This window comes from Falco rusticolus, chromosome 9 (genome assembly GCF_015220075.1).
Source record: "Falco rusticolus isolate bFalRus1 chromosome 9, bFalRus1.pri, whole genome shotgun sequence".
NCBI classification, from domain to species: domain Eukaryota; kingdom Metazoa; phylum Chordata; class Aves; order Falconiformes; family Falconidae; genus Falco; species Falco rusticolus.
Genome location: NC_051195.1, coordinates 50105242 through 50132335, shown reverse-complemented (window position 1 = coordinate 50132335; position 27094 = coordinate 50105242). Strand labels below are relative to the sequence as shown.

The window sequence follows — 27094 nt, the reverse complement described above, 5'->3', positions numbered from 1 at the left end:
AGCAGCTTACTCAGCTGCTGTGCTGAGGCGAGAACATCCAGGCAGCCCCTTGCTCATCTTCGCTTGATTTAATGATTTGCTGGCCAGACTACAGAGAGCGTCTCAGTAATTCATTCACCAGTGTGGCATGATTTGTTGGTTGCTGTTCCTCATCTGTAATTGCAATGAGAAATGCTCATCAATCATTACAGCTTTCTAATATAATGTTTTGAGATACAGCAATGAAGAGGCTTCAACCTGGCATATCTTTTTGAAAACATTCTAATCTTGCAAATAAAGATCTGAAAGCTATCCAAATGACGAGCCTTAGAAAGGCTGAGAACCATGCACTGCATGCGCTTTCTGACCCTAAGGTGCATAACCACTCCCACAACAAAGAATGAATATTCCTCCACTTAGTGCAGGGGCAATTAGAGGCTACAAGTAAAATTTGCTGATCTTCATTGCTGTAGTCAGTAACACCAAACTCTCAAGTCACGGAATCAAAATATTTTTGTTGATGCTGCTGGTCTGATTAATTGGTTGGCATCACAGGATGCTCCATTCATCCCACTGCACTTCCCCATTAAATACCATCTTTCTCCTTTATTACTTTTCTCCCTATATTAAAATACACATCATATCCAGCAAAGAAGCTTTCTAAGGATGGAAGTGCTAACTTCAGTGGCTCTAATTCCTGTTTTCATCTTACATGATCCAGAACTCTAATTTGACTAGAAAATGTCCTTTCACAATTTCTATATCTGAGCTATTTGATCACCATTATAAATGTTTCCTCACCTCTGTGAAGTGCAACCTGAAAATCATCATCAGTTTAGTCCCCAGTAGGACAACAGAATCCCTGTAGGTAAAAAGCAAGACTGAAAGGGGATTCCTGGGTAGCTGCACTCTGTATCTCTACGATACTTAGCACCCTCATTATTGCCTCAGCCAAATTTTAAAACTTTTTTCTAACTGTACTGTTAGCATCACACCTTCCCAATAATGTCCATATTTGAATTGTTCTCATTAATTTCCTGGAGTCTAATAGAACACAATCTTAACACGATTTATTGAGATGATTAAAATTCAGAAAACAAGCTTCTCCGTGCTCCATAAAGCACAGCAAATTTATTTGCTGCAGTCAGTAAAACTCTGCTGCCTAAAGCTGTGCAGTAACTCAGCAGAGCTTGAGCAGTAACTGCAGGACCCTTAAAGGTGCACATTTCAGATAATCAATTAGAGCTGTGTTTGCACCCTTGGGGGCCAGCTTCAGACACACCGCATGTTAAAGTGGCTTCTACACCTGTAGATGCAGAAAAAAAGATTCAGAAAATAAAAGCTTAGCAGTGGATTGTGAAGTTTATAGTTAGTCTATTGTGTTCAGATGGCAAGACACCACCTAGTTCTACAGAAGACTGGTTACCAGGAAGGGCTTGTTGAAGTCAACATTGTAGCCTTCGATGTTCTTGTAGGGAAATCAAGGAAAACTGTAGCTTCTAAGGTTCACAAAGGAACAACCAACCAACAGGGCGCCAACATATTTAACAAACACAAAATACACAGTAGGGAAGCTTTGAGTTTTCAGATAAGACAATGTGACAAAGGGACAGGAGCACTATTCTACCCCTCCCAGTGGTCTGCGATGCGATGAAAGTGATTAAGGTGTCTCTAAGAGCTCCTGGGAAGCAACACTGGCAAGCTCGGCACAGCTCTTAGATCCACTCTACCTGGACTTCACTGTTCTGGGATTCCAGGATGGAAAATACACAAATGCAGTGCATGTTAACTGTTTCTGCTTGAGCAGTGGGCCAGCAGTGTCTTCTGCTACAATTTCTTGAATGCACCTTCAGGAAGCTACATTAAGGAGTATACAGGTTACACACCTGTCATTTCTACCAATTCTACCAATTATTCTACCAATAATTGTGACCAATTTTAAAGATGTACATTTATATACTCTAGTATCTTAAGTCTCATTAACCAAAACCAAGATAGAACAGATCTTTCATCCACCAAATAATAATTAAAAAAAACCCAAAATGACAAACCAGCTGGAATCACGACAAATCTGTAAAAAGGCTGCAAGCATTTGGATACAGCAGACTCAAGCCCTAATGCATGTATTTATTCAATGAAACCACTTGATTCAAGACAGCTCACAAAAAAAAGCTTGCATTTAGACTGCCTCAAAGAAGAGATGTCACACTGCAGATTTTTCCAGTTAACTATGAGACAATCAGTTGTTTAAAGTTACCTGTCTTTGAAAGCTAATTATTAAGGAAATTTAGAATACAATTGGCCTGAATAACAATAAACTTGTATTACACATTCAGTAAGCACTACAGGCAGGTGATAAATTGCAAAAAAAAATGCTACATCAGGGTTTAACTTTCTTTGAGTCACCCTTTACTGCCCCAGCATTGTACAAAATAGCCCCTGCTTTCATTACTAATAAAACACAGAATTAATTACTCAAAATAAAAGAGGCCTTGAAAATGTGCCCAGACAGTGCACCATGCTGGCTTTTGGCTTTTTTCACCTATAAGGGAACCTCAAACCCATTTCTAGCTTTTTCCTTAAAGTCAGCTGCACCACATGCAGGTTTCTTCCAGGTCCCGTCTATTCAAAAGTGGGTGTTCATGACCTACAGACCACAGCAAACACTATAGTCATGATACTCCTACCAAAATACTTCAACTTATGGCCAACAGCACTATAGATTTAATTTCCCTGACTGCATTATGATGAAAAATAGAGGGTTTAAAGAGATTCAGTCAACCAATGGAAATATTTTAGAATGGGATCCAAATCTTTCAAATATGTAGTACTGGACTGAAATTCTCTAGGGACTTCTCAGCAGTTCTGCTCCAGCTTGAACAAGAAGAATCCTAGGCTTGTTATTATCAACAGATGGAAATTTTTGTCTCCCTGCTCTACAGTAAGAAGGATTCCGGCTTTTCCCTGAATCGCATCTTCATGGAACATGCAAGTTTTTGTACAGAGGATAGCTGTGCATGTTTTCATCTTGGCAGTTCTCCAGAAATTTGCTTCAAGACATAAAGAAATTGCACCAAATTTCTGGGAAATTTTAGATCATGTCACCCAACAAGCTGAGGCAGGGCTCTGACAGCAGGCTGCCTGCATTCTCGTCCCCTTTCAAAATAACCTTGTCATAAGCAGGACTAGGAACAAACCACAAAACTTCAGAGAAGTACAAACACATCTGACAAGGTTTACACCAATTCATGACCAGAGTAGTTAAAACCTCCTGGGCAAATATCCAGCCCTTTTGGCAGCACTGCATTAATGTGGAAAGAAAATATGGGAGAAAGCGGCAAATGCAACAAGCACAAGAACCATTCAGCAGCCAAACAGCTGCATGTCGAGACCAGGACTTTCTCAGCAGAATTAATTTTCTAACCTGGCCGCTGGCAGCACTAGCACTGCACAGCCCCAGACTTCACGACAGGCCTGAGCACAAGACTGGGAGCCTGGAGACCTGGCCGGTATCTTGACAAATAAGCTGTATGGCCATGGGCAACTCCATTAATCTTGCTGACCTTTAGTTACTGCTTTGTCTGCTAAGGGAATGACTCTTTTTTGCTTTCTAGAGTGCCTTGACGGCTGTTGATGAAAACAACTATGCAAAGAGGAGAGTTTAGATGTTTTTTTTCTAACTGTCAGACAGTCTGAAAGGTGCTTTATCTACCTACCAGTATTTTCCTGCAATACCTCACTACGTAAGAACCCATTGGGTCTGCTGAGCTACTGTAAAGTCAGTTTCCCAGTTCTCTGAGGCAAAGTATGACAGATAATGAAGGTAGGATTTAGTGTGTGGGTTGAACCATTTTGCGAGATTTCAATTGCAGAGGTAAAGTACTGGCTAAATTTTATGATCATGGAGTTAATTTTTTTGCTAAGAAAAGCAAAGCCAAGATGAGGATTGGCTCCAAAGGTTACATGGTGTGTGGTCTTTGCATTCGAAGAGCTCTGCACGGCACTCACTCATGTTACATGCTTTAATAAACTTAAGATTCAGAGTAATATTTATAAAGCTAAGATCTGCAGACTTTTTTGCAATCACCTGGGTACAATCACCTCATTCACAAGAACTAGCTATAAATTATGCTAATCAGTGAAACATTCAGAAGATGAAGAGGGGTTTTTGTGTAATTTTAAATGGACTCCCTATGAAGAAAAAAAAAAGGGGAGATATAAAATTACACAGTTTCAGTGAGCATTTCTTTTAAAATCTGTTGTTGTGTGTCAGTAATGTAAATGTTAAAGCACTGTGATCAGGAAATTTAGAACATGTTTTTATTGTGGGACCCCTTTCATCTCTCCACAATGATTAAATATAATGCTGAAAGGTTTTGCTGTACACAGATATTGTTTTAAGCACCAATCCTGCCACTCAAATGAAGCCTAAATGAAATGTCCATCATCTTGCTCTCCAGGTGACAGCCCTATGTCTGAATCAGTCCTTCTGTCTGATTTAACATTTTACCATTACTCTATCTTAAACATAAACCTTTTTTTGTTTTGTGGGTTTTATGAAATAAAAAGTTAAATAACACAATGAGATATAGGTTTTACGTTATGTTCTTTGGGGGATAATTAAAAAAAATATTTAGCTTTAGCCTACCTCTAATGTGTATTTCAATCAGTGGCAAATTCCTGTGCATTATTCATGAATGACATTCATGCTGAGCATTTGGTACTCCTAGGAAGCAACAGGTAGTAAGTAGAATTATAAAATATCACTATTCATTAAGTTTGTGGTTCTTCCTATAACACCTGGTATGTAAAAGCAGAACATCCGACTAACTCTCATGAATGAAGATCTTGCACATCAGGTATGTTACCCTGGTTTATAGAGAGCCGACAGATGTTTAACTTTAGAAGCTGTATTTCCATCTGTTCAACAACACGGGATCTTCTCTGACCACTGCTTTCACTACCCAGAGGGCGCTCCTAAGTAGCCAAAAAAGGTGAGGAGAGCACAGCACGGCAGGTAGGTGGCTGTGAAGTGATTTCCCGTATTTCAACTTGGGTTCTGTACTAAAGTATAAGCGAAGCAGAAAAAAGGTAATACCCCACATGTTTTTAAACAAGTCACAGGATTGGAAGGTGAAGTGTGACATTTGGCGACTTTTATTTATGGATGGATGAGAAGAAGTAAGGAGGAGTAAACAACTCTAAAGCCACAGAACAAAACACGGTATAGACAGGATTAGGCCGTAGGACACAGGCCACCCTGTTATCTATGTGATTGCTTTTCTCCATCTGTCTATGCACAGTCTTGCCTTTCCTAGAATCAAAGCATAAGTATCACAGGGTTATATGAATATTGGCCAACTGTTTTACAGAGTAGTGCTTCTCTACCTTTTTTGCCCAGGTTTCTCTTTAATCAAGTAAGATTTTTCACCCTCCCCTGAAGTTCAGAGGGTACTCGGCACTTTCATTACTGTTCATAGCACTTCACCAGTGTATACAGCAGGTGTATAATCAAGAACTATTTGTAGGCTCTTCACTTGCCTTCTTTGTTCAGGTGATGTCAAGTTCAGATTCCATGAAATAAAAATCTTCCAAACGGAGGGTATAACACTGTGTCCAGACTTGTATAATGCACACATCTTGCAGCCCTCCTCTGATACCTGTAACACAGGCCTAAGGGCTTTAAATCATTAAGGAATCTATTTGTGTGTCAATTCTTTCTGGTTTCCATGAGATTATTTGCACAGACATTACACAGTGATGATACTTGGGACACAAAACTCCATTAACAGGAGTGATGTGCTGTCTAAAATTAACTATGTATTTTTTTCTCTGCAGTTTCTATAGAACATGAGGAGGGATGCAGATGGTTGACAGCAGTGAGATTATAGTGATAGCTGTAAAATTTGATGACTGTTATCAAAAGCATCGTATGGCTTACGCTAGCAAGGAGCAATTAAAAGAAAAAAAAAAAAGAAAAGAAAAGAAAGAAGATTTCCAAGCTTACCCTGGACAGGACAGCTCGCAGAATAATTTTGTCATCACACTTCATAGATTACTATTAGCAAAAGTAAGTTCCAAGCCAAACCTGATTTTAACATGAAGCACTGATGCCCATTTACCATAAGAAATAAGTACCTTAAAGGAATATATCTTAGGGCAATCCCTGTGCACTAGGGAGTAGTAATAGAAAGGGATTTTAAATCCAGTTTCATAATAAAAGATTTATTAAAATAAGATGCTACTTCAAACCTTAACAGATACTGGTTATCCGAAGCAATTACAGGAATAAATCTGTGAATGAAGTGATAACTGCACTTGAGATAAAGGCTAAGCAGCTTCTTCCAGTACCTCTGGACTGACTTACTCCAGCTAGAGCACTGTTGCTCCATGGCTAGAAAAATATTATACTGCATAGTGTTATATTGAGGGAGATGATTGACAAAGTAAGCTGAATCCACTAACTTCTACCCCTTTCAACCATGAGACTTCGTTTCACCTCTATAGGTGAAACATTAATCCAACCTGTGAGAGAATGATATTCACAACCTTCCCCTATCACAGATGTCACTGTTCAAACTATTCTCTCTCTTCTCTTCTTTTGAGAACTACCTTTGCTATTTACCAAGCTGGCAAAGCTCTCCTATTCTTATTTCCCGTCCTCTCTTCTGAACTGCTATGACTGGAACTCCAGACTTCCCAAACTTAAAATGATTTATTGAAACCAGTTCTATTTAGTAAGAACTCTGACAAGCAGAAGCTATACCAAATGCACCAAGCAATTCACAGAACAAGATAAAATCTCCCAAAATTTTCAAGCAGTTAAAGAAGAGACTAGTGAAGGGTTGGCAGTTTTCCATGCTCCCTGAAACATGGGAAGATCAGAAACAGAAAGATTTGTATCTTTTATTTTAAGATGCACATCTACCCATTCACTAACTGAAAGTTAGGCAGTATTTCATTAGATATCAAGACAGATGAAAGCACTGTTCCTTGCTAGGTCTCCAGATAACATATCCAAAGCATCTGCAGGAGATGGACCCTTAACACTTAAACATTATAGAGTCTTCAAAATATCCATGTTACATCTACTGGGATACAAGATTTTTTACATTAGGAGGAAGTTAATTATAATCCAATGGGGAAAATGTTTCTCTGTTGTTTTTTTGATTCATATTTAATTTCTATCCTACACCAAAATATGTACATATATAATTACTTTAAAATATTTAAGAAGATTTCTTGATGCGGGATCCATTTGCAAGGAACATGATACTGAGCGCCAAGACTGAACTGAAATGTTTTACTGACAAAGCATCAATATTTTCAAAAATATGTACGCTGTAGAGAGTATGGAATTCAATAATTTACAGATTTCTGTAACACTGGTAAGTTTACAACACATAAGGTCTTCACCCTGAAGTATGTCAAGTAAAATCATGTACTGTTCCTCCTCTAACATGACCAGACTCTATATGTAAACTCTTCCCCTTTGAAGACATCAGAGTACATTATTAGCTGAGATAATTTCTTAATCTAGTTAAACAGCACCGTAATGTAAAAAAGACTAGAGAAAATGCAAGCATAAATTGCTGGCTCATCAAGGAACTTAATTTCTATTAATATGTACTTCATAGAGGACAGAACAATTCTGCCTCCTCATCGTGGTTAAGGATAGTAACTTAAAGAGATTCAGTTTCCTTTCTTTTAAGTCAACATTAAATGGTGACAGCTTTCCAGAGAGCTGATGGAACACTGCTTCCCTTCATCAGAGAAAGAATGCTCTAGATTTTAAGAAAATAAAACTTAAGATTTTCTTAAAATTGTAAGAAAATACAAGTACTGCATATAAAAACCCAGGCTAACAATGGATTTCGTAGACGTTGGCATCAGTTTGATCAGTTTGTTTTTTCTAGACAGTGTTGTGTTTAGCAGTTTAATCAGTGTCAAGGGTCAGTCAACACAGCAATTAATTCCCATCAAGATCATGACTCCTGTTATCAGAGGAGGCAAATGAAATGCTTGCAAACCAAGGATTTCAGAACCTGTCATTACAAATGATTCAGTACCTACAATGTACGCACACAAGAAGAGAGAAGGGTTTAGGACCAAGAGGTAAGATTAAAGCCAAATGAAAAACAAAAGTAAATCCATTGAACTTAACTGGCTTATTTCCCAAACATGCAGTATATACGTATCAGAATTCAATCACTTAAATCCTGCAATTTTACAACTGCTTCTAAGCCCGGTCACTTTACAGGGCTCTTCCTGAACAACATACACATAAGTGCCTCTTTAAAGTACTATCCAGGTCAACGGTTTATAGGACAGTTATGCTCAAGACTGAATACTGAATAAAGCTCAGCGCTCCTTTATCCTCCTCCACTCTTTGCCTTTTGTACTTTGAGCACAGGGAGGGAAAAGAATAAGCCCCAAAAATCTAGCATGAAACAGCTGTACAATGGTTCTTCACAGAGGTGTAACTGCTGAGACAGGCATCAGCATTTATACGTATGTGCGAGAACAATTCCCATCTGACTGTTCCTCAGTGGCAGCAAACCTAGCAATAGCAGCGAAGGAGCTGAGGCTGCACACCTTCTATAATGAGCTTTGGGTCACCCTGATGTCCGTGCAATGAGTGGTATTCATAGTGACAGTTTTGACCATTAGTGTTCTATGAGTTTATCCTTTTTGTTATATCAGAGGTTAGTATCTTGGAGCAGTTACCAGGCAGATGGGACTGAAATAATTAAAGAACACTGAGGCCTTGATTCTCCTCCTGCTTGCACTACCACAAATCACTTCTCCTACACTGTACATAAAAGCAGGGTGTGAATGACAGCAAATGCAATGAGAGCTGGACAGAAATCTGATCAGCTGTCCACAAAATGCTGGGAGGGGGGCTTAAAAAAATTCTCCATTTCACTTTTAAATGCACCAAATGCCTGAGATCAAGAAGTCAGGCTGCAATCTCAAAATGCCCATAAGAAACCAAAATAAGCTTATTCACAACTTTAGGACATATTTATATATGGAAAATTTTGAGGCAGCATAAACGAAATCACTGCCTTCTTTATCCATGTCAATTTACCAATAGTTATAAAAAAACTACCACAGCAAAATGATGTCTTCAAAAGGGGATGCCTTGTATTTACAGTTTGTGTCCATACTTCTGCAGGAATGTCTTGCCTTCTTGCTTATCATACCTATTTAGGATGCAAAGCTGCTAAGGCACCTGTTCACAGATATTTTGAAGCCACAGGTGTTTGCCTGTGAAAATCCTGTATATAAACAAGGAATTCGAGACAAATATAAACTTAACATAATGGAATTAAATTTGACTTGAATTAAAAGCTACCATTGAAAGCCAGAACAATAGTGACTAGGACAGTGGCATCAGAACAGCTCTACAGACAGGACTAAATGGGAGGGGGGGGGGGGAGGAAAAAAAAAAAAGGCTCAATAGCTTTCAGTCATTTGTGGTATGGTGGCTAAGGATCAGCAAGTGTTAACAATGACAAAGCAGACCAGGATGAGGTACCAGAAAAGCCTGGAAAGAAGAAGATGGCCAAAAGAAAGGTGGCAGGCACCTAGATATCAAAGCTGCTAGGTCTTGGTGTCTGACAAAAGCATTTTTGACCAAAAAAAGCATCTTGACCAAAACCAATAAAATATGTTACTGGAGAACAGAACTTCCCTCTACTGTCAGCTCTCTTCCCATCCCTAACACACATAAATGGAAACCACAAAATGAGACAATCTGTCCAATTCTTTCTTGGACTGTTATAGTGTTGACAGAACACTGGATGAGGCACAAAATAAATTTAATTTAGACTTGAAATATGAGAGGAGAAGGTCGTTCCTGTTAATTCCTATGTCTTTAAAAACAAGAATGACCTATTTGAACTGGTGACTTCTTGCAAAGTAAGGGAAAACCTATCATCACAAAGCCTGACACTTTAACAGATTTGTGTTAGGTATTCCCTTAAAGGAACTGCTTCAGTCCTGAACACTGGCAGCTCTTTCAAAGCCAAGTAGTTGGTTAGCTTGGTGCTTGAAAACTTGAAGGGATTTGCTCTTAACACTGCAGGAGATCCTCACCTTTTTAGCATGACAGTGTGACAAACAGGCCAACAAGTTGTTAACCTGTTCTTTCTTCTTGAATCTTTTCCTTCCACCCATTAAAAAGTCTTTTTCACTGCCTTGAAAATCTGGCTCTTGGAACGTTCTCTTATTTTACATTTTGCACATCTACTGTTTATTCAGCACTCTCAGGAGGAAAGTTAGTGTCTTCTTCTGATACCAGCAGTTCTTCTTCTGAGCCAGGGGTGGGGGGCTGGGGGGGGTGGCTTTGCTTTTAGATAAAGCCACGTGGATAAAATTATAAGAAAGCTGAGGAAACCATACATACAAAGATATTTTTTCTGTGATAATTTGTTTTTTAAGAATAGACTTGTTCTCTCTTATTCCCCTCCCGAATTCACCCACACAATCTGTATTAAAAGCACAAGCTTGCTTATATTATCAGTATTCACCATTTCTTTTTAATCCTATTAATAATTATCACCATTTCTCCAATTAATACTATCAGGAAATTCTTCTGTGAAAATCTATAAACTACAGACATACCCAGCAGCCATTTCATATACCGCAGTTTGAAAAACATACTGTGCTAATCTAAACCACATCCTCTTTTTTCAGTGAAAGGTATTATGCACATTTAAAACATTATTCTCTTCAACCACTTCTCTTCTCAAGACACCTATTTTCAAACCTTGACTTTATTCCAGAGATTCAGTTCTTCTGTCCATAAATCATTTAATCTAAGTTCTATTAGACACGTGACTGCAGAATGAACTTAAGTACATGACTCACTTCAACTAACAATATTCTTTGCCTTCAATTCTATGCTACTTAATTAAAAGTTACAATCTCAAAACAAAGGAGATTCTTGTCTTGCCCTGAAGCTGCTGAGGTCAGGATCAGAAGCTAAGGATGTTGGATGGGAGTTCAGGAAGAAAGACTGGAAATACATATATTGGAATATTATGATAGGCTGCCCCTTTTAGATTTTTTTATTATTTGGTATATAGGTATGTATGTCTAATATATTGTATATTATACATATAATATATACAAATATAAATTATTTGAAACATTAAGAAACCTCATCCTTAAACAAGATTTTTAAAATCTAACAGCTTTATATTCTACTGTGCACTTTAGGTTTAACCTATGGCCTTTACTGAGGTACCCACAGCTCTTCCAACTTCACCCTCAGCCTGCTGAAGGCATATGATGCAAAGTTATCACAGCAGTTTGCCAAGTTAACAGTCCCCAGTAACAACAACTCCAGCAAGAAGGGCCCTGAAGCCTAAACAAATCCTCATAAAGGAGGTGTAAATCTTCAGTTCGTGGCTGAGAGGATCACTAATACAGTTTTGTGGTTATTCTTCTATAGTTACTCTTGGCAGAACACCCACACAGGGTTTAGAGTTTAGGTAGCAGCCTTCCACTTCTCACATACCCACCACAGAAACAGCAGCCAGGCAAGTACAGAAGGCCAGCAGGTAGCACAGTATAGGTTTTGGAATTAATTTTCATCCGAGAGTACAATGCAATGTATACTTTTGCAAATTATCAAGAAAAGCATACAAAAACACTCAAGTTTTGACCAAGTTTGATTTAAATGTAGCAGTTACCTATTCTAAAGCATTGACTCTTAAGGGATTAAATGCTAAACTAATGAATTCAAAGAAATACCACCATTGTCTGTTATTCTTTTAGCAGTACAAAACATGTTTTACTTTTTTGTTCCTGGTAGTAGGAATAGCATTGCTTCAGATGCTATAGAAGTCAAAGAGTGAGACATTGTAACTTGGGAAAGAAATACTCTCTAAAAAAGACAAGTTTGGAGCAAAAAAAACCCAGAAAGATGAAATCAGCTGAATTTTCTTTGGGAAATAACTTATTCTGTAGAAAATCTGATTTTGATCATTCAAAAGCCCTTCATATAATTGCCATACAGCTCTTTCTACTTTTTTTCAAGACTAAATTCCCAAGACTGAAGGGAAGAGAAGCTGTTCATTTTCAGTTCCTGTTCCAGTCACTACATATTCTTCACAGCAGACTTACTGTTCCTGGGTCAGAGGAACTAAAGACAATCCACCCCAGAGCAAGGTCATTAGCACTGTCTCCTGTGAGCAAAGAGCAGATGTGGGCTTAAATACCTTGAGAGAAAGAAGGACTTCCAAAATTTCCATGAGGAAATTCAAAATTAAACCTACTTTTTCTGATTGTCACTTTCACAGCTGCTCTGCAAAATGGTTTCACGTAGCCTGAAACAGAAACCAGGAATTCTCTGGTCTACTGTGCTTGCCACCACTGTCCCAGTTTCTCTGAAGTCCTTCTCTCTCCATTAATGCTTCTCTTTTGTTGAAAACACTGATTTCTATGCTTCATCTGACCTAAATTGAGGCGAGATACCCATTTTTTATCTTGATTTTGTTGTCTTATCTTGATTTTATCTTGATTTTAAAAATTTTAATAGTCTACTGGCAAGCACCAGAATCGATGACATCATAGCAGGAGGCGGCATCTATTCAGAGGAGCTCAGAGCCAGCAAAAATACTCCCCAGAACACAAAAATAGTTCCTATTACATTTTACTCCTTGGCAAAGGAATGCTAGATTACATAAAGGCAATAGAAATAGCTAGCACAGATACATGCAAAGTAGTTTAATGTTAATGGTAATGCCTCATCACTCTGGCTCATGTCTGCAAACTGGAAACCTATATTCTAGGTAGGTCAGGCTTGTCTTAAGTTCACTAAAAATGTACTGATTTAGACTCCAGGCAGCAAGCATGGTAGAGGAAGCCACATTCTTTGTGAATTAAGTGAGAATGAACTGCCAGAGAAGGCCTGGCAACTAAGTCAGGCAAAAGAGTTGTGGTGGAGCAAAAAAGAACTTTATATGGATTCCTGAAATCAAGCTGTAAATGCACAGTAGTAGTGTTGCATTGTCAGAGCTGCCACTTTAGCAAGAAAGTACTCTTTCCTATAGTGAAAATGACAATTCTTTATCTTCAAGGAAACAAATACCCTGGTGCGCTGAAAAAAAAAAGCACTGAAATTTTCCAAATTCATGTAGACATGTCAGGTGGATAATGCTCTCCACAGCAAAATGACAAATGTCCTCCAGCAATACATTTTGGGGGGAGGGGGGCAGGGAAGGAAGAAGAGAAGAGTGAAGAAAAGGAAATTGGCAAGCAGGAAAACCGTGGAGCAAGAAGAATGGCTAAGGAGCTAAGTAGGAACACAGAAGATCCAATGTGATTACAATACAACGATAAAAGCTTGCTGTGCATGACCCTGGGCAAACCACTTTCAGTTCAGATCCCCTTTATAAGATAATAGCAACACATTTAAGTTTTCATGAAGATATCTGGATTACAGAGTGAAAAACATTTAAGCATTGCAGTATTGATGACCATACCACCATATCAGGAACAGGCAGGCAAACCAAAAGTGTTTTGCAGCTACATAGGATCCCATTAAAAGGAAATATTAACCACCACTAAGTTGCGGTGAGCTTTGTTAAGGGATCTAGCAGTAACCCTCTAAAGAAAGGTTGCATGTTAAGTCCCTAAACAATAAAGTCTACCCATGCAAAAACACATATTACAGTTAGACCACTGAACCAAGTAACTATTGTGTTTGATGAAGGGGAAGTATAAAAGCTTGTTCACTCTAAGCAAAAAATAAACACACTTTTACAATCAGCCGGTGTTTGATTTAAGTATGCATATGTACATCCCACTGAATTAAAAAGCTCTGATTCGACTGTCTCATATACTATCAATTATTGCTGATACTCAGCCACTACTGCCAATGGCTAAAACCCCTTCTGCTGTGTCTGGAATGGAAGTGATCTTCACCTCTGGAGTTCGAAGGTCAGAATTTTATTCCTCATGCTACTTCATTATAACCATGATGTCTGGCCCAATGACAGATTAAAACGGCATCTGGGAAATCTATAATTGACAACATAATTCCACCAAAAAAGGCCTAAGTGAGCATTTATCATTATTATCAGCAGCAATGAATAAGAAATCATTTTTCTACCCCTAGAAATGTGATGATTACTGGAAAATCTCATTTGTACTGGTATATGCATGACCTTTCAAGATTTTTTGACATACAGAAAATTAGAGACACACACACTTGGCTTGCACCAGGCACAGTGAGACCTTAATCTGTCTATCTTATATTTCAAGCAAGTACAGTGACCACCAGCCAATGGACTGTACTGGTGTTGCACCTCTGTGTGTGATTCAGGCATTCCTTCCTTGGCTTGCAACAATTTTCCCGATACAGGCTTCAGCAAAGTAAGTTATTTTCTCATTATAAGAGTCACTTTTGATGATCTGGCATTTTGCCACAAAAATGACTAAGTGAAAAGATGTCTATAGTTAACCTTTTTTTTTTAGTGAAACTGCAGGCAGCAACCTCTCTTTGCTGTATTACAAGAACATTAGCTCAGAGGGCCTATGTGTAAGAAAGCATACTAGATGTAAGATCTTCTTATTTATTTAAAATTGATTCAATATGAAAAGTTTAGGTTAGATCAAGTGATCAAGTATCAGTTACATAAATCCACTCTTCCCTTATTTACAGGTACTAAACATTTCTCTTAGAATACATATAAGTACATGCAATTTAAATACTTACTATACACTTACAACCAACATACCGACACAAAAGAGAAAGCTAAAAACCAGGTATTTGTCAAAAATAAATCACAGTGACAGTGAAGCCTTCAGCAAACAAAGTCTTAGAAATATGCTTTGCAGATTTTTCCTTGGAACAGCAACAGTAAATTGAATAATCTGACTCACTGGAAGGCTAAGATTTTGTAAAACATCAATATTTCATTCCCTCTCTTAGCTAACTTTGCCTTTGTGTAGATAGAAATGTCTGACTGAAATGTAACCTTCAGGAAAAAAAATTATGTTTTAAAACAGGAACATCAAAAAGTTAAGTATGTGCTAACAGTAATGGGAGAGAGTGGTGGCCATCAATTGTGTTGGTGTCAGGCCTGTTGTTTTGAGGTTAAAGGAATGGCTACAGTTTTTTCTCTAGTGACGGAGTCTACACCAGCAGGTCATTAGTGAGTAGGATTTAATGGGCTCACAAAATATATCTTGTCTTCTTGAAGTGGAATGCACTGTTTGACTGCAAATCCGGACTGCTGAAAAATAGCTGTGTTTCGTCTGAGATAACAGTCTGAAAAAGAGATTCCATAATCAGGAAAACAAGAGTTGAGAGAGTTCTCTTGATAAAGATGCAAACTAAAAAATATGTGCTGTCTTGAATTACCATTACACTTACATTGCAGAAAGTTTATATTAAGACCTATTGTAAAACAATTTCTATACAAAAGAGCAAAAGACAATCATTGTTCCAACTCTGCTCATTTCTTCGGGCTCATTAAAGAAATTCTAAGACAAAACACAGTCTTTGATCTCAGGCATTGCTATAATGCAACTGTACATTTCAAATGAGACATATTTAATTCCTAACAAAACAAAACCTCTGTGCAAGTAAAAAGTCAGTCCCTGAAATTCAGAAGTCTTAAACTGCTTACCTTTTTACGAGCAAGTCAAATTTTTGGAAGCAGTTTCTCAAAGCAACTCAGACATTCCACGTTAACTGTTGTGCTGCAATAAACAGCTGCAAAACTTGCTGATTTATTTCCCCATTTGGTGTGCATGCTGAACCCCAGAAGAAATCCCATGCAGGAAAAAAAAATAAGGAAAAAAAAACCCCAAAACCCACAGGAGAAGCACCTCAGCCCTTGAGCAAAGCACAAAAAAGTTCAACAGGGAAACAGAAAGGAAATCCAGCGACAACTAAAAGTTTGGACAAGAAACAGGAAAAGCAAGCTTGCTCCCCTTGCCTGTAGTCCTGGCTAAAGGTGCCTCTCCAAGCAAAATTCACTGAGACTCCCAGCTCCTCGGAGCAGATGGTATTCACACATTATTCCCGAACAGCAGCATTCCCTAGTCCAATCAGGAGGCAGCACTCAAAAGCCAAGTGCTTCCCAGACTCTGTTACAGTTTTCAATAGCTATAGCACAAGATGAATGACTCAGAAAATGAATAAGCAGGGGAAATAAAACACGCCTCTCTCCTAGTCGGAGGCACAGGCAGTCAGTTCAGCAACCCTGAGTGTACTAAGCATTGGTTTCAAGTTGAATGCACCTGCTTTTTCCCCCCTAAATCCTAAATGCTGATTATATTTTTCATATCTGATTTGTGTTATCAACTTCAACATGAGCTAGAAGTCACAGGAAGAATTAAATCTTTGCTTTTTTTCTTTAGTCTTAAAAACAACAAACATTTGCAAGAGTCAAAAAAAGGACAACCTGTATGTGTGCTCTTCTAGAAAAAAATTTCCAGATAACTCAGTGAAATTCCTCATGCCATCTCCTGCTGAATACATGCATAAATGTTGCTAAGATTTAGGCCTAACTTCACAGATCCTGTTGCAAATTATATGAAAATAAGAAAGGTTAATTTCTAAACTGTCTCTCCTAAACAGATTAATATGTCCTCTTGTTCTGTCTATAAGTTTACCAGGAAACTTTAAATTACAATAAAACAAATATATCTAAGAAGCAAATTAATTAAAAATGACTACCAAGTTTCAGGTGAAGTACAAGCGTTACCCAAAAGCCAAACAGAACCAGTGAACTACTTGCAGCTGCTTTGATTAGCTTATAGACCACTGCAACCATCTCGGAGAGCACTTTTAAATACAACTCCGCAACTCGATGCCGGGCTTTTCCTGACAGCTGCAACTGGGTAGTAAAGGATGATCTGCTAAACAAAGCAAGTTACTCATGGAGACAGAGTTGCACAGCACCAGCAGGTTTGTCCCTGGAATACAGTAGTGCACTTGTGACCTTTCCAAAACATACTGAAATTCTCTTCATTTTTAAAACAGAAAAGACTGCAAAGAGGTAACACCATGTTTAATGTTCCTATACCAGCTCTCACTGCAGCCTACATACGATGTTTTTATTGCTGTCACTCAGAAATTAACTCTGGGTTAGCTGAAAACACACTGCAGTCAGACAAGTGGAATCAGTTAAATCAGTAAAACTATTTGGGGTGAGAAGCATTCTCCCAGATCCCCCCGGACATTTTCAGATCTTTGTCTGTGGCTGTAAATTGATCCTTTGCATTCCTGTCTGACACATGAACTGTGAAAAACTCTTCAGGGATATTCTCTCTGCCATGAGTAATGCTCTAATAGCATTTCTGCAAAACAGAAGAACAGTTGCAGAGACAATAAAATATCGTGAACTCTGGTCTAATTTAATATTGGTTTAAATCTTTTTTTTTTTCTTTATTCTGAAACAAATAAGAGAACTCTATTAGCATCTTGCTTTCCTACTTTCAAAACATGAAGCGTCAGGATTTCTCCTGCTCGGATTAACAGCAGAACCTACATTCGGAGGCATCGATTTGCTACATAAGCCATGCCATGCCCACCCAATGGTTAAGCAAACAAACCCACACATACAGTTACAGGACAAAGAACAATGGCTTGTGTTATTACATCTGCCACAGCTGCCTTCCAACTTCCCAACTACATCTAGAGAAGTATTTAAAGGTGTAAAACAAAGCTAGAAGCATATCTAGACCCAGTAAGAAAACAAACATTTCTTGAAACTTCATTTTGGCAGACATTTTCCGAACACTGCATTAAGCTGTCTAGCAGCCAAAACCATCGACTACTGACTCACTTAGCAAGGCATCTGGTAGGCCTCTGGGCCTGTATCAGCAGCAGCAATGCTTTGCAATTAAGTCTTTTACACATGCTAGTTCCTTGGACATGTTCAGTGGGGAAGCACAGCTAAACGTAAACAACATCACCATAACGCTCTGACATGATAACCACATGCATGCAGTGAGAAACCTCCAAGGCAAACATCCTGATCAGACATAATAAATAATATTACAGAGCAGTGACTAAAGGTAAGCAGCTATTTATTCTTTAAATCCCTCGTGTACAATACATTTGTTAGACACAGATGTAAAGTGTCAGTGGTTGTCAATCCTTCTGGTGATGCCCAGAAAAACGAGGCTGCTGTCCAACATCTTAGTAGTTACATACATGTATGTGATCACAATAACCCTTGATTAAAGGTCTCAGAAAAACCCACTTGACTGACTCCTTGCCAAAATGTGGGTCTCAGCTCTCAATAAGGACTGACAATTTCTTCTGTTGCTTCTCCAGTTTCTGTTACCTGCTACCAGCACCTGATGAATTTAAAAGCTTCTGACCTCTGAATACCTTGATATATCAGGTATACGCTTTTAATACCTCATCATCTCTGCTCCCATGAAATCCCTTGTCCCCTATTTTCCAAATCAGACACATGAACAAAATATCAAAAGTCTCTCATTTTCACTATCCCTGCAACATCATTCTGAGGCATTTTCCTATGTAGCATCCTCACACAGCTGATGTACCTCACTAATATTAACAAATACTTTGTTAATACCTAATCCTGACTAGACAGATTTCAGTAATCACAAAATTTTAACAGAGTACAGTCTTCCATTCCATTTAATTATACTGAATTCACTTCTCCAGTAGTAGGCTCTTGCTGTAGAAAGTTCTGAAAGAGACTTGTAGTGGTGTTGCATTTTAGAGATGGAACTGTGAGGGTTCCCCCAATGCTGTGCTTTGAATTTGCTTTTAGAAACAAAGAAAAAAGGCCTTAAAACATTCTTGACTATGAAAGGACCCTTTTCTTTCTTACAAAAGAATGAAGACACTACTTTGACTGTTTCTAGTACCTCCACGTATGGATGGTTACATTCTATTCATCTTATGTTCCTTCACGATTTCACATAGATGGTTCTCCCTTATTGTGTGCTCATAATCTGGTGGGGTGCTTGTTTACTGGTTGGCTTTACCCTCTTCTACAGATTTTAGTAGGGAGAGAAAGGAAAAGACTGCATGCAATGCTTGTTCATATTCAGTTGTGAACTTGGAAATCATAAAATGCATTCTACAAATCATGATGTAGTAATCTTCTTAATCCTTGGACTCCTATTCCCCTGGAGCTTTTCTGCCTTTTTGATACTGTTGACTGCTTTACTAAAGCTATACTGGATCTTTCTGTTTCGTCACTTAGTGTAATTTATGATGAAGTTACCAGATAGTGCTTGTATCTATTTTAAAACTTTTCTATTTATTGCTGAAATATTTTGGTGACAATAGAGAAACCCACCTACTTTAAACTGTGACATTTGCTCTACTTGCCACGTGGTCACTGACAGCTCAAGCAGATCATTTATGATCCTTTCTGAACAACAATCACTTACACATACTTGGCTTATTTCTTTGAAATAAGTCCAATACTGATCATATAACTTATAGGAACCTCAGAAAATTATGTGGAACAGTGACCTAATGTTACTTGTGGGGTGAACCTGTTGCTGTTTCAGATGTTCACCCATAAATAATGCCCTCAGGTAGGATATCTTATTTGATTTTGTCACTAGTATTTCTTATATGCAGATATTCTACGTTGGTTTTGCCCACCAAAATTTAGAACCTTTTTTCCAGAAAGATGTGTTAGCTGCTTCAGACTTACTTTTCGGTACAACACATCTTTCTTATGAATTATAGTTAGTACCTGAATATAGTGTAGGTAAAATGAAGAAAACTACTGTACAATATAAAGAAAAGGGTTGCCACCCAATTATGCCTACCACTTTGACACACAATTCATCAGGAATTCAGTCTGCATTTATCTTCTCTTGGTATTACACTGCCATTTGTCTTTTTCTTTTTGATTTTTCCTACCATTAAGCACATGTTTCTCTACCTCTCTTTTGTCAGAAGCCATAAGATAGACATGGTGTAAGAACTGTAACGAAAAAAAGAATGAAGCATAACTGTCTCAACAGTCTATAGCCCTCTGCTAGTTCAGCCTTGAAAACTGAAATTCACTAAGAAAAAGCATGATTTTTAAAAACTGCTCAAAAGAGAGATCTCGCTATTCTCATGGAATATTATGAAATAACACACTTTGATAAATAATCTGGTTTCTCATATATGTCTTGGATAAATATTTCTAGTAATAATATACACTTTGTTTCTCTAATGTATTTAACTCAAGGAGTTTTCTGCAAACCACACAAATGTTGCCTGAGGTAAGCAGACAAAGAACAAATAATATTTTAAGGATCTACACCACAGGCCACAGTACAGCACTATTTAATCACCTAATGATAATTTAATATGTTTAATTACCAACCTACTCATTACCATTTTTCTTCAGTCCTGTAGACAATAACGGGTAATTAACTTTTAAAACTACTACCACCAAAACTCATTACTTTCCAATATTCACTCAATACTGAAACCAAATTTCAGGCTTAATAGGGCAGGACAGCACCATGGATAAGAAAAGCCAAAGTTCACCTATGTTTTTGTATAGTTTTTGCAAAACAGCTGCTCCCAGACAAAACTCCTTTTCTCTCACATAAGGAAAAGGATCAGTGCTCTGCCTTTCAAAGATCTGAGCAACCTGTTTGCAACTTGTGCAAGCAAAAAACCCCCAAAACCACTACACAGTGACCCATGCCATTAGAAAAACAAACCCAAACTGTTTAATGTTTTAACGTTGCAGAAAAATGTACATTGTGCCATATTAATATTGTATTATAATTATTTTCTACTGGTTTTATATCATGCCAGCTCTTCTTCAGAAAGCCTATGTTTATGACTGACAACTGATCAACCTCCTCCGATTATTTAAAAGATAGTAAAACCTAAAAAAAATATTATGAATTTATTCTGTATAAATTTCAAGCAAGCTAGTCTTTTTTTTATACCCTCTTCCTCTTTCCATGTCACATATACTTCTTCAGTACAACGTATCTAAATCAAACCTTGCTTACCAGTCTAATCACAAAGCATCTTTATTTTCTCTCTTTATTTTCTCAGATGCAAATGTTCACTAATATTACTGAACAATTTGCTTCTTCAGATAGCATGTCAGAATGGCAACACCTATAAGAAATACTTAACATTTAATTTCCAAGCAATGTACAATATTAAACCACAAAACATACCTCTATTAAAATAGATTCCTGACCAAATTTCCACACATTTGGGGAATTCAGATCAGGGGAGATTTGTTCCAGAACAAGTTAACTTAATTACAATGGTAAAATGTAAATAACTTACTCTTATAAATACTCAGTTGTTAGCAGATGAGAGGGAGTTTACTTTTCAGAACCTAGCTGCACGGCATCTTCAGCACTGCTTCTATTTAGAAGGCAGGTGCTTCAGAGTACTGCACTGAAAATTAGTGTTGTCACCCTATCTTCCTTCTTTTTCTCCTTACTAGATGCCTAAAATGCAGTTCTGAAGAAGAAATGCCAAATCAACTCCCCTATTATCTGTCTCTGCCTCACTGTTCAGCAACAGAATTTCCCCTTGCATGGGGAATTCCTGGTTCACAGCCTTTTCTGTGGAACTTTCAGAAAGATACTTCAAAAGATTTTGCTGTTTTTCATCTTATTTTAAGTCTAACTAATCTTTGTTGTCTCTGAGATCATCATATTATATTTAAAAGAAGGTAATACAAGGTTAAGAACACATACATACTATCCACAGAGTGGAAGTAAATGCCAAGTCCAGGAAACTAAAGAGCCTAGAGTGCTGACGAACCTTTGGCTTGCTGGCTGAGATAGTGGGTGAGGTGCCCCAAACTACATCATCTGCCAAATCCAGCTCAGTAACGAAGTTTACAGCCTTTTCCTGTTCTAAAGCAGATCTACCCTATCTCTCTTAATTAACACCTCAGTCTTCACCTACAGCTGCCATAATTTGTTGGATCTTGGGTTCCTGCGTAACTCTGCTAACAAACAATATCTCATCTATAAAAAAATCTGTTTTCCTAGTCCTTACTTCTGTTTTCCTCTCTACCAAGTGCAATTTTTAATACACATCAAGGTGTCACTGAGGCTAGGATTTCATTACTGCCCTAGAACACTGCTTGAAGAATCTAAACTACCAACAGCAAGAAAAGTTCAAGACTGGCTGTCATCCATGTAATTCACCTGGTTGAACATGTGTGTCAGAAACTGAAAAAAATATGCTACAATTATTGTATTATTAAAGCACAATGGTTTCATTTCATGTCTTTGTGGTACAAAATCTGCATCTGTGATTCACACTTACTGTACGGAGAACATGATTCCTCTAAAACCGGTAGTTGGGAGTTGGTCTACAATGTTGTTCAAGAGGTGCTTGAATACTGTGCCCTTAAAAGAGTAACAACTAATTCACAAAGCAATATTGTCAGGACACACAAAACAATCAACTCAGAGGTGGTACTAGTGTTCACTATAGCTTTGTAAACTGTGATCTAAGCAATTAGAAGACACAATGAATGCACAACTCATAGATATTTTGTACTCAAGAGTTTGTACAAAAATACAACATCTTATAAATCTTCACTGGCTTGCAAAAAGCTGCTGAGTTGTCTTTTATTCTTGTAGCTGCAAGTGGCTATAGTACAAAAGAGAAATCTGTAGCTCTGATGTGTCATCCCTCTGAAATGGGTAATTTAGGGTTATGGTTTCAGAATCAGCGCATTCTTCAGCACTTTTCCTCCAAGAAATATTTTTTTCTGAAAAGAATCGAGTAAAACCATGCCAGTACATTAAAAAGAACACATCAAAAAGTCAGAACTGTGAGCTGTCATAAAATGACAATAATCTTTCTTTACATTCCTGCATTTCAGAGAATGTAAAGAAAATATCAGGGGGAGGGGGAGGAGAAGGGAAGTGTTTTAATGATCCTTACAAGAACCTGTAGCTTTATGTGAGCCTGTATCATAGGTACACATGGAGAAAAGTTACAGAACTTCTGTCTCTGTTCACAATGTCAAAATGGATAGCAACCTAGCAAGCTTGTGTTGAAAGCAGTGCAAGCACTACAGCTCAAGAAGAATCACAAAGAAAAATCCAATAACCATTTCACCCACAGGTTATGATTTTAGTCCAGGGTCTACTACATCAAGGCAATTAGAACAGCTTAAATCTCATTTCAGGCCCCCAAATAAATGAGTGGACCTTTTCTGTTCCAGTTACAAGCAATAATAAATCTATGAGGTATCTCCATGAAAAGTTGGCAACCTGATTTCATTAGGAAAAATATCTGTGCTGAGAAGTGAGACACAGCTTCTCAGTCTTAAATATTCCACTAATGTCCTTCTAGCTGATTTCATACACCTCTGTAAGCAAATGAACAGGCTGCAGGAGGCAAAAAGAGTAAAGTATATTATTGCCACATATTCTTCCAAACAGATTTTACTGTCATTAAAGATCTATTGATTGGGCTGGCAACAAGCAACTAAGAATGAACGGCCACTGAATTTTAAGGTACGTGGTTAACCAATATGGACTCTCAGGTAGATCAAAAATTCAATAGCGGTTTCCATTCTAGCAGAAAAAGGAATTTGATTTGACATTCTTGAAGATAAAAAGGCACTTCTACAGTAAGCACAGAAGTTTCAAGTTATGGTCACTTCCCAAGGCATTAATATTTGTCACAGGAGACATACAGTAAGATAAACACAGTAGTTATCAGTGTGTTCACAACAGTTCACTAGCTGTTTGATAATAAAAGGGGCAAAGGGGCTGCTTCAAGAATGACAGCTACAAGAAAACATTCTCAAAGGGGAAAATCTTTCTTAAGAGCACTCTGATGGCATATTCTTGAGACCTTTCTATTTACTGAATTCATGCAAAATAATGCATAGTAGTATCACAATAATAGGTTAATCCCCGAGTCCTGCATTTTGCTCCAGCAAGGCAGTGTAACACTTAAGCAATTGACTTTCTGATCAAGATATGGTTCAACCTATTTGTTTTACAATGGGATAGTTTAAATCAAAGTAATTAAACTCTAAAAGGAAGATGGGGATTTACATAGTTGGGAAGGGGAACCAGTGAAGTTTCTTCTAGGATACTTGGTACCATAAGCGCTTATTTATCTCTCATTTCACAGTTTATGAACATTTCCAGTGTCTGCCTACTTTATCAAGTATTTTGCAGGAAAACAAGGTTCTACACAATGTGACAGAATATAGTTTACATGTCTGTAAGGAGAAGAATAAGAAACCTGTGTATCTGAAAATATGCATTCTAAATTTAGTGAGCCACTTTAACACATTTGAGAAACCAAGTTAAACTTTGATTTCCCACAGAAGCAAGAGATTCTCTTTGTGACTCCTGAAGTCCAGATTCTAATGTTAGGATAGGCAAGAACACTTGCTTATATATTTGTTAACATCAGCTCAAACTATGCATGCACTTCTCTGATAATCCTAAAACTTCCTGCTGTAAAGAAGAAAAAACTTAATTCTGTGTTCTAGTGGTCTAAGAGGAGGTACAAGACATGAGAGGCAGATACTGTTCTTCCAGAGAGAAATTAATGTAACTACATATGAAATAGAATAGAAAAATGAAGTAAAAAGTGTGATCCTCCCCTCTTAATCTTTTAATATAAATACTATCATTTGAAACAACATCAAAATCTGTCCTTGATTATTTTATACAATTCAACTTCAGCATGGCACAGAGCCCAAGGTAAAGCAGTGCTGCCCACTTATATCTGCCCAGTCAACTGTTCACATAGTTTAAATGTTACTTCATTCCCTTAACCACATTCCTTCCATACAGTTTTAGGTCTACCGTGATATTAACACTGCAGTTATGTCGTACTTGAAGCTCTAGGTTATCAGCAGAGAATATGCTGTGGGAAATACATAATTAGTTCTTGAACAATGTATGTGCAGGACGTGGAATACTTTGCTGATTTCAAACTGTATCCATAATAGTACCAAATACATATTAAAGAGCTGAGAATCAATTTATTCTAAAAATCACCATTTTAGATTGTTTTCATAAATGTAAACAATTTCTTGTCCTCAGTATAGCCAATTCACTCTACTAACAGAGAAATAAGACTTGCAATTGTAAACAACTTTTTACCTGAATTTATGCTTTTTTATATGCCTTCCAATAGACTAGATACCAGAACATCAGCATGTGGAATGCTATAAATCCAGGGAATAGCTGCAGTTTTAACCATGGACTTTAATTCCAGGGTGAATTTATGTGGTCCCTAGCTAAATATATCCTTCTAAGTAAATTACTCATGCAACTGCCTGTAGGAAAGCTTTCTGCAGATAAAGAAACTGTTTCCAAATGCTTCGTTTGACAGCACATACAGCATAAAGTTACATTCTTTTCTCACCAGCAAAAAAGACCCCCAAACTGAATAATGTAGAATGCATAGGTTCCTCTTCTCTCTGTAAAGATTGTCCAGAAGATAGGTTAATTCTGCCCAATTATAGCTCCTTGCACTACACTCTATGCATCAGTTTACTACATGTTTGTATCTCCAAACCCTGTAAACAGAGTGATTTCTAAGATAATGTGAAGCACATTACCACATTCATTTCTACTTATCCATGCAAAGACAGTAAAAACACATGCCTAACCCTGCACCTTTAGTAGGATGTTTAACTCAGACACTCTTTCACTATCCTTTTTTCCCTCTCTTTTCTATGTTTTCTACTTCTTACCATTGGAGTTCTCCTGGTCCAAAGGATTATCTGGTTCCATTACTTCAAATAAAAGCATCCAACATGCAGTTCTCCATGCAGCAGAGGCATAAAAACACAGCAGTTGCCTAAGCTGATTCACCTGATTTATGAATTAGTGCTGCATCCATAAGAGGCTGTGTTTCTTCTTTTGTATTACATCTGGCTCCTTTTCCAACTAGATGGCTGGGTATTACAGCATGCAGGCCTTTTTCCAGCATCCTCTTAATGCATTATATTTAAAGTAGCAGCAACCTTTTTCTCCCATCCCCCAGACTAAGTTACAGCAGTAACTAGGCTGAGCTGGCAGAGAGCGGAGCTCATTCAGAACAGGACCTGCAAGCGTTCTCCGATTCGTGTTGCTGCATAAAGAGAATGATTGATACAATAAAAAGTAAGTGGGGTTTGACACAGTATGGTATGCACTGCAGAAAATCGCACCAAAACCAGCAAAGGTCCTGAAGGCTTGGGGAATGCCTTGTTGAAGCCACCAGTACGCACCCCCTCACACACAAACGTAAATTATGTCCTGTTCCCTCCTCCTTCTCCCCCCCTGCTACAATCTTTTATAACCCTGGATCTCCTCCAGCAATAGTCTATTCCTTTACTCAGTTTATAATAAACTCTGCCATTCCCTTGTGTCCCTAGGGCTGTCTTGGAAAAGAAAGAGGCTGTTTGCAGAATGAATAGACCAGCCAGCGCCTAACAGGGAGGCAACTCAATGACTCCTCACTGGGCAGTTGTAACTTGCTGCAGCAACAGCCTTCTGCTGGAGACCTTGTCCTACATTTACCTCCTTCACAAGCCAGGAGCTGCTGCTAAGCTGGCATTTTAAAAAGCCTTCTGCAAATGAGCTGGAGAGGCAAGCACCAGCTTTGCTAGACTCATATGGTAAATTACACCAGTCTGCAACTGCAGACTCTCTCAACAGAGACAACATAGCTGACAGAGCATAGTATTAGAAGTCAGGTCCCCTTCATTCTGCTACTGGGTCTACCACTAACTCCCTGAGACGTCACACAATACATAACTCTTCTTTCTGCTTCAATTTTCTATGATTTTGACATTTAAATATGTCCTATTTCACAGGAACTTCCCAACCTTACATGGTTTGAATTTCTTAGATAGATGATACGGTACAAGGCCTGGGGAAGAAGACCATATCACCTAGCTGATGCATAAAAATTTTATTTTCTCTGAAGACATGTCCACAAAATAACAGCAAAAGATATCAATGTGCAACTATAAAGCAAGATGTGTCTCTGAAAGGTAAATTCATATTGCTGTTATAATAATCCTGAAACAATTCTCCAAATCCAGACTTTCAGGATCAATTTTACTTCGAACCTATGGTTCAAACTCTTTCTTTAATACTCCATCTAAGGCATTAAAACATATCTTGTTTA

General features: G+C 37.9%; 1 protein-coding gene across 1 annotated transcript in view; it reads right to left on the bottom strand.

Moving 5' to 3' along the window:
- LOC119153247 (DAB2 interacting protein) overlaps positions 1–26218 on the bottom strand; it is a 210515-nt gene extending 184297 nt beyond the window's left edge. Inside the window, exon 1 of the mRNA XM_037399415.1 lies at positions 25671–26218. Within this exon, the coding sequence (XP_037255312.1) occupies positions 25671–25728 (58 nt within the window). The 5' untranslated portion in view covers positions 25729–26218. The remainder of the gene's footprint in view (positions 1–25670) is intronic.
- Positions 26219–27094: the final 876 nt, after the last annotated feature.